The sequence below is a fragment of the Colobus angolensis genome, unplaced genomic scaffold, assembly GCF_000951035.1.
Source record: "Colobus angolensis palliatus isolate OR3802 unplaced genomic scaffold, Cang.pa_1.0 Scaffold47, whole genome shotgun sequence".
Taxonomy (NCBI): domain Eukaryota; kingdom Metazoa; phylum Chordata; class Mammalia; order Primates; family Cercopithecidae; genus Colobus; species Colobus angolensis.
In genome coordinates this window covers 5,892,813-5,901,427 of record NW_012118154.1, presented here as the reverse complement: position 1 = coordinate 5,901,427, position 8,615 = coordinate 5,892,813, and the positions used below count along the sequence as shown (strand labels likewise).

Sequence of the window (8,615 nt, the reverse complement as noted above, 5' to 3'; positions counted from 1 at the left end):
GCGGCGCTGACTGGGAGTCGTCGTGGTCGGGTTCCCCACCCTTCCTTACCTCGTAAACCGACAGACCTGGGTTTCGCCTCTGCTGCTGTTCCTCGAGCAGCCTTCGAGCAGTGGAAATTATGGAGGAATGAACATTCTGAAAGCGCCTAGTAAATGGCAAAGGCCTGGCTACTGCAGGAAGAAAAGGGCAAGGCAGGCATCTTCAGAGCACAGCCTCAGGCGTGGTGAGAGGCGCGCGCTGGGCGCTGTGTGGGGGTGGGGAGCGCTTTTGTGCACCGCTGGTTCCTCCGTAGGCTCAGGTGTGTGCGAACAGGTGTCGCCACCTCCTTTCAGACCGTCTGCCCTTTTAGGGGAGGCAGAGCCTGTGCCTGCACCCGTCCACTAGGGACCTGAACTGGGTGCCACGTGTTGCCCTGTAAAAAAAAAAAAAGCCCCCGAGTGGTTGTGGTTTGCGTTTTTACACCACAGATTGGGTTAGAATCATTTTCTAAACACTTGTGAGACTTGAGCACCCTTGCTTTAATCCGCAAGGAAGGGGGCTCAGAGAGGTTATCGCAACGTAGGAAGGCCGCCCGACCCGTCAGCAGGGAAACCGGAACTCGACCTGGATCTCTGGACTGCCGAGTTCGGGCACTTTCCAACCTCAGTATTTGCTTACCAGGAAGTTTTCAGGCTCTCTGGCGCGCCCCCTACGCGGTTTCTGGTTCATTCCTTAACGCACAATCCTTGCTGAATGATTGCCCAATCAGAATTAGTTTGGCCTTGTCCCGCCCTTGATTCCCTGGGTAACCCTGGGTTCCCCGCCCCCTCTTGATCCCATGCAACTGTCAGGTTTATAATTAATCAGGCAAGATCTTGCAAAATGAGTTTCTCGTCAATTTCTAGCTCAGAAAGAGATCAGCACCATGTGAGACGCAGTATTCTAACGCCCTGAAATGTTGCTTATCGTTTAATAAGTGATCATCATTTATTAAATATTCTTGATCCTGGCCGGACGCGATGGCTTACACCTGTAATCCCAGCACCTTGGGAGGCCGAGACGGGCAGATCACCTGAGGTCAGGAGTTCGAGACCAGCCTGGCCAACATGGTGAAACACCGTCTCTACCAAAACTACAATAATTAGCCGGGCGTGGTGGCGCATGCCTGTAATCCCAGCTACTCAGGAGGCTGAAGCAGGAGAATCGCTTGATTCAGTGAGCCGAGATCGCGCCATTACACTCTAGTCGGGCGACAAGAGCTGAAGTCTGTCTCAAAAAAAAAAAAAAAAAAAGTTTTGATCTTTCAAACCGGGTTGCAAAAAAAGCAGCATTACTTAAAGGATAAATAACATGCTTAAAACATCAGACTGTACTGTGAATCGGAGACTTGTGTTCTGGAAAATGCAATTATTTACCCGTCTCTGGAAAAAGATACCCGGTTGGGTGATTAATATACAAGGACATAAAGTCCATTTCATCACCCTTCTGGTAGAAAGCACCGAAGAAAGATTTAATGGCCAACTCCAATAAAGCATCTCTGAAATTTCATCTTTCTTTGGTAATTGTCCTGAGATCCCAACACCACACATTTTCTCTGAGAAAGCATGCATGTTTCACTCTCTACCCTGTCAGGAATTCTGCCGATGCTTTAGTACATTAGCCACTTAATTCTCACAATAACCTTTTGAGCAGGAACTTACTCTTGCTTGACAGAAGAGAAAATTGTGGCTCAGAGAATTTTTAAGAAGCCTGCCCAAGATCTGGATTTAAATCTGAGTCTAGTCCCGTATAGCTTGACCAATGAAATGACAATTAAGAAGGAAATTCACTTTGCCTTATTTTTAGAGGATAATAGCAATGCTGTCTGTGCACAGATCAGGAGGAAGGTCTGTGGGTTTTGCAGAGTTGCAGACAACAGATTATAACAGAAAACCGACAACTGAGAATTTATTCACAATGTAAGAAGTTCTAATTAGAGTCTGCACAAATTATTCTTGAACATATTTCAATTTTAATATACAATGTAGGAATACAAAATGCATTCTATAAAGAAAAAAAAGTTTTGACTCAAGAACAAGAGCAGAGCTGTGAGAAATGAAGGTGAGTGTTGGAGTTATCTAAAATCAGTCTTCAGCAGGACTGTGTGCAACGCCGAGGCCCAGAGACATCAGCCTCAAGAGGTGTATGGGTACTTCCATCGCAAAATGGCCCCGTCGGCACTTACACTAACAATGTATTGATTTCCTGGACTTATGCGGATGCGTGTGATGTCGCCGCTGTGTCCCACCCCAACGTGAGTCACTTCACCCTCATTATAATCCCAAACTTTGACCAGATGGTCATTTCCACCTGTAAAAGATAAACACGGATATGGCATCACTGCAATACAAGAGAGAAACAACCCTGATTTCAAATAACTGGATCATTTTCAACATGGTCCCCGTGTATCTATCTTTGTAATAACACTTTTACTTGATTATAAAAATCTATCTGTTGCAGTAAGTTTGAAAGTTTGAAGGGGAGGGGGAAATACAGAGAGGTAAAAGCACATTTCATCCCACTACCCAGAAATAACCACTAGTAAAATGTGGACTTGGTTCCTTCCAGTCTTTTCTCTGTAAGTATACTGGTATACATATACATCATATATGTGATTGGGATTACACTGTGTCTAGTTGGATATCTGCCTTATAGTCAACGTATTTGTGAAACTGAATTCATTTAGTGCATTTATTTATTTTTTGTTTATTTATTTATTTAATTTTTTTGAGACGGAGTCTCTGTCGCCCAGGCTGGAGTGGAGTGGCGTGATCTCAATTCACTGCAGCCTCCGCCTCCTGGGCTCAAGCCATTCTCCTGTCTCAGCCTCCTGAGTAGCTGGGATTATAGGTGCACACCACCATGCCCAGCTAATTTTCGTATTTTTAGTAGAGACGGGGTTTCACCACGTTGGCCAGGCTGGTCTCGAACTCCTGACCCCAGGTGATCCACCTGCCTCGGCCTCCCAAAGTGCTGGGATTACAGGCATGAGCCACCGTGCCCGGCCGCATTTATTTGTTAATATCCTGATGAATCAAAGAGCTTGGCAGGAAATGATAATGACGTTCCAATCGGCGTGTTGGGTGGTAAATGCTTCTTTGAAATACTGGTTAATTCATTTGTTTTGGTGGGGAGGGCATCGCATCATGCAATAATAAAGTGGAATTAAAAGACGCATTTAAGACTTCAGAGCCGGGCGCGGTGGCTCAAGCCTGTAATCCCAGCACTTTGGGAGGCCGAGACGGGCGGATCACGAGGTCAGGAGATCCAGACCATCCTGGCTAACACGGGGAAACCTCGTCTCTACTAAAAATACAAAAACTAGCTGGGCGAGGTGGCGGGCGCCTGTAGTCCCAGCTACTCGGGAGGCTGAGGCAGGAGAATGGCGTGAACCCGGGAGGCGGAGCTTGCAGTGAGCTGAGATCCGGCCACTGCACTCCAGTCCGGGCGACAGAGCGAGACTCCGCCTCAAAAAAAAAAAAAAAAGACTTCAGAAGGATGCTGGACAGCCCAGGCCATTTAAAGGCCGCATTTCTATTATCAATGCCTACCACAAAAAGCAAGCCTAGCAACCTACGTCTTAGCCTTTATTTGCGCCCTTAAGGCTCTTGTGCAAATGTTTCCTCTCATTGAAATGTGACTTCTGGATTTTTCTTTCTCTGCTGCATTGGCTGCAGTATTGGTTGCAGTCTGATTCTAACCAAGTTGCCTTGAGACCCTTTTGTGGTCTTTTCCGATTGCCTCTAGCTTGGGAGTTCCTTCCATGTCCTCGTCTAAATAAGCCAGGTTTGGCTTTTTCCCATCCCAGGACTAACCTGTGACAAAGTGCACCCCTTCCTGTGTGATATCCATGCCATTTATCGACCCAGACAGGGAACCTTCCAATTCTCTGATTACTGTCCCATCAAATACTTCCCAGTAAGCAATCTGGAATTCAGGAAAGGAGCATTAAGCAGGACTCAGCTCAGGAGAGTCATCCATGCACATGCTAACAAAAGATGGCTCTACTTTATATAGAAGGGAGCAAAAATACACCACGGGATGATACTGGCTGAAATTATAAATAGGCTACAGCAGGGGGTGGCAAAACCATTTTAATATTTTTAGTATTGGTTTTAGATTTGCATTCTATTTAAAGAGATGTTGATGTGCTGATAAACCTGGATTAAGACAGAAAGGGCTTTTGATAAGACTAAGCAGATTGAGCCTGAAGCAAGCTGTAAAAGAAAGAACAGCCTCTGCATCCACAGCTAAGCTTCAGGCCTGGAGGGAGGAAAAGCATTTTCTTCCTTCCCACTGGGGGATGAGCACTCCCCACTCCCCAGAGTTCTAGAGACTGGGCCCTCCCTCTTCCTCACCCCACCCTTATTCCCAACTTTCCCTTCTGCTCCTAAGCACTGAGACATTCCACGGGGTGGAGTTTAAAGAGGAACTGGTAACCTCGGTTCCCTGTTGGGGAGCAGAACTACCTTAGGGGTGGAGAGACAGGGGTGCCTAAAGGAGGATGATTTTTTTCCTGAATATACTGCCCTTGTACCTTGAACTTTGTGAATGCACAATCTATTCAAAATTTAAATGTCCTTCTTAGGAAAGAAAGCTTCTATTTATGATAGCAAAGACAGGGAATCAACCGAAATGCCCATCAATGATAGACTGCATAAGGAAAATGTGATGCGGCCAGCCGGGTGCAGCGGCTCATATCTGTAATCCCAGCACTTTGAGAAGCTGAGTTGGGCCCGTTGCTTGAGGTCAGGAATACGAGACCAGCCTAGGCAATATGGGGAAACCCCATCTGTACTAAAAATACAAAAATTAGCTGGATGTAATGGCACATACCTGTAGTGCCAGCTACTTGGGAGGGTGAGGCATGAGAATCACTTGCACCCAGGAGGTGGAGGTTGCAGTGAGCCAAGATTGTGCCACTGCACTCCAGCCTGGGCGGCAAAGTGAGACTCTGTCTCAAAAAAAAAACAGATAAACTTAAGAAAATGTGACACATATATACCATGGAATACTATGCAGCCATAAAAAGGGACAAGATCATGTCCTTTTGCAGGGACATGGATGGAGTTGGAAGCCATTATCCCCAGCAAACTAATGCAGGAACAGAAAACCAAACACCACCCGTTCTCACTTACAAGTGGAAGCTGAACAATGAAAACACATGGACACATGGGGGGAAACAACACGCTCTGGGCAGCTGTCGGGGGGTGGTTGGGGAGAGGAAGAGCATCAGGAAGAATAGCTAAGGCATGCAGGGTTTAATAGCGAGGTGATGGGATGATCTTTGCAGCAAATCACCATGGCACATGTTTACCTATGGAACAAACCTGCACATCCTGTGCATCTACCCTGGAACTTAAAATAAGATTGAAGAAAAAAAAGAAAAGAAACAAAAAGAGTGCTTGACCAGGAATCAGGAGTGCAAACTTTCATGTGCATATCATTCATTTCTCATTGCTTCGTGTCGGAAACATGCTGTGTTCCAGTCACCAGTCACCATGCCAGGAGTCTGTATTCCTCTGAATGTAGCTAGACATTGTGCATACTATTTCTTCTGAATTTTTTTCTTTTGCTTTGTAATGTCTGTTGATGCTTGATCATGTTAACAAAAAAATTCTGATTTCATAGTAAACGCCTAAAGAGATAGAAAACCATGCCAGAACCCATGTTTCTCAGGAATCACACCCACAGAAGTAGTTGGAACTTGACTGCCTGCCTTCCCAGCCAAAGAAGCCAAACTGATACTCTTCTGGGTAGCCCTAGTAGGGCTCCATCTTACCGGAGTGTCCTCTGCCAGAGATGCCCTTCCCTGAGGTCTAGGCATTGGGTGGGTCCTTCTGTCATTCAGGCCTCAGCTCAGAGGGTGTTCCTTAAGGAGGCCTTCACCCACTACCCTAACTGAAGGAGCTTCCCCCGGCCCACCAGTATCATATCACCTGTTCTATCTCCTTTCTCAGTCCTTTCACCATCTCATGTCTTGTTCACTTGTTACTCGTTGTCCATTCACGGATTGGTTCATGTGTGTATTAGCCAATTCCATCCCCTCCTACCCAAAATAAATTAGGGAAGTAAGGTTCATGAGAGCAGGAACCCTTTGCTTGCTGCAAGGGTGAATAGTCCCCCAAACAGAAGCATGAACCTTCACCTTCCTCTTTAAATGGGAAATCTATACCATATGTAGAATTTTTTTTTTTTTTTTTTTTTTTTAGACAGAGTCTTGCTCTCTCACCCAGGCTGAAGTGCAGTGGTGCAATCTTGGCTCACTGCAACCTCTGCTTCCCAGGTTCAAGCAATTCTCATGCCTCAGCCTCTTGAGTAGCTGGGATTACAGGCACCCTCCACCACACTCTACTAATTTTTAGTGGAGATGGGGTTTCACCATGTTGGCTAGGCTGGTCTTGAACTCCTGACCTCAGGTGATCCGCCCGCCTTGGCCTCACAAAGCACTGGAATTACAGGCGTGAGCCACCATGCTTGACTCCGTGTGTAGATTTTTAGTGTATTGATGAAGTACAGTGCTGAGAGATGAGGAGCTCTATTGCCTTTCTGTTTGAATTTAGTCAAAGTAATAACCGGTTTGGGCACAGCAATTCTACTCCAGTCTCAGAAATTCCCTAATAATAAAAACCAATCTATTGAGTACCTATTATGTGCCAGGCCCCCTGCTGTAAGCCCCATAGGCGAGCATGACTTTAATCCTCACTCTGTGAGGTCAGTGGTACCATTTCCACTTAACAGGCAGGGAAGTGAAGACACTGGAAGGTGATATGGCCTTTCCAAAGTGACATGGCTGATTGATGACAGACACCATTGGAACCAAGATGGTTTGACTTGAGAGCCTGCAGCCTCCGCCACAACGCCTCACTGCTTTCCTCTTGCACTGGAAAGATCTCACCTCTCGCTGGGAGGACTCACCTTTCTGTCTGTTCCACTGGTGATGATCTGGAACTCCTCAGGGTGATAGCACACGCACTGGAATAAGGTGTTGGCTAGTATCATCTGATTCCTCCTGAGACGCCTGGAAAGTAGATTCAAAAGCTGCGAAAGTTGACTTTCTCTTCCCTAGGAAATGTATTCACTATTGAGACTGGATTTGTTGCAAGCTGGGATTTGGGTTGGTTTATCTCTGTGCCAAACATCTCATACTGCCCAGCACGGTGGGGCCTGTATTTCTTCAAAACAGACTTCAGGTCACCCCTGTCCTCTCTACTTCTGTGTATTCTCGTTGGCCTGTCAGTGACCACCAGAGGACAACAAGAAGGGACCTTTCCTAAAGACAGAGCACAGAATTCAGCGAGAACCCTCAAGTTGCAGTGAAAAAGAAGCAGAAGAGGCTGAACTCAGAGCCAAACTGCTGCCGCCCACACAATGTACTTGATTCTTCAGGCCACCATTTGGAAGTGGAGCTCCTTACAGTCTGAGAAGCAGAATGTGGGGAGGGGCATTTTATTTTATTTATGTTTTAACCATCGATGTATCTAATTCACAAATAAAAGCTGTAGCAAGATGTCATGTACACATTTGTACACAGGTTTGGACATACCAGATCATGCACAACCCTCAGAAAACACAAGCCTGTCACGTGGGGATGTTGCAAAAGCTGGCAGGCTCAACCCTTGTCTGTATATGGTAAGAAGTCCCTCCCAAGACCCCCCCACCCCGCCCAGGGTGCCCCCAAGAGGGAGCTGGCCTCCTGCAGCTGAAGAGAGCCTGGCCTGGGAAGGGTATTTTAAAAATGGGTATTATGGGCCGAGTGCAGTGGCTCACGCCTGTAATCCCAGCACTTGTGGGAGGCCAAGGCAGGCAGATCACCTGAGGTCAGGAGATCGAGGCCAGCCTGGCCAACATGGTGAAACCCCGTCTCTACTAAAAGTACAAAACATTAGCCAGGCGCGGTGGCAGATGCCTGTAATCCCGGCTACTCGGGAGGCTGAGGCAGGAGAATCACTTGAACCCAGGAGGCAGAGGCTGCAGTGAGCCAAGATCATGCCACTGCACCACGCCTGGCCAAGATCTGCATTTTAAACCAGCATTTCAGTTGATTTTTATGTGCATAATAGAACCCCTGCCTTAGATACTGTACCAAGAAATATGTAAATATCGCTTCTCCTTCCGTAGACAATGTGGTGGGTGGCCATCTCACAGGCCAGGCTTTCCTGGCTAAAAAATGCACCTTCTGCACAGTTGCTTCTCATTATGGAAGTTTTCAAACCTGGTATCTGAGCTGAGCATTTTTAAAGATTTTGGCACAAGAATTCCTGCTACACAACAGAACAGCTTTAAGGATTTGAGGCAGTCACAAACCATCCATAGAAATAAGTTGAGACACGTCCTTCTAGTTCTATATTTTCCCAGGAGGAAGGTCAGGTAGATAGCCTAACACTTCCTACAAGTGTGGTCCTTGAACCAGTGCTCTCAGTTGGGAGCTTCTCAGAAATGTGGAATCTCAGGTACCACATTAAATTTATCGAATCAAAATCTACGTGTTTAACAAGATCCCCAGGAGACACACAGGGCTAGAAGACAAAAGCTTGCTTTGTGGGGGCTTTTTGTTTGTTTGTTTGCTTGCTTTTTTAAGACGAAGTCTCATTCT

The 8,615-nt window shown here is 46.4% G+C and overlaps 2 protein-coding genes across 2 annotated transcripts in view; both read right to left on the bottom strand.

Moving 5' to 3' along the window:
- LOC105523700 (ubiquitin carboxyl-terminal hydrolase 43-like) overlaps nt 1–1,453 on the bottom strand; it is a 32,610-nt gene extending 31,157 nt beyond the window's left edge. Inside the window, exons 1-2 of the mRNA XM_011958647.1 lie at nt 1,396–1,453; nt 50–171 (exon numbers count right to left, since the gene is read on the bottom strand). Of these exons, the coding sequence (XP_011814037.1) occupies nt 50–171; nt 1,396–1,453 (180 nt within the window). The remainder of the gene's footprint in view (nt 1–49; nt 172–1,395) is intronic.
- A 446-nt stretch (nt 1,454–1,899) lies between these two features.
- The window catches only part of CFAP52 (cilia and flagella associated protein 52), a 70,554-nt gene continuing 63,838 nt past the window's right edge, over nt 1,900–8,615 (bottom strand). The window contains exons 11-13 of the mRNA XM_011958645.1: nt 6,938–7,084; nt 3,835–3,946; nt 1,900–2,329 (exon numbers count right to left, since the gene is read on the bottom strand). Coding sequence (XP_011814035.1) covers nt 2,154–2,329; nt 3,835–3,946; nt 6,938–7,084 — 435 coding nt within the window. The 3' untranslated portion in view covers nt 1,900–2,153. The remainder of the gene's footprint in view (nt 2,330–3,834; nt 3,947–6,937; nt 7,085–8,615) is intronic.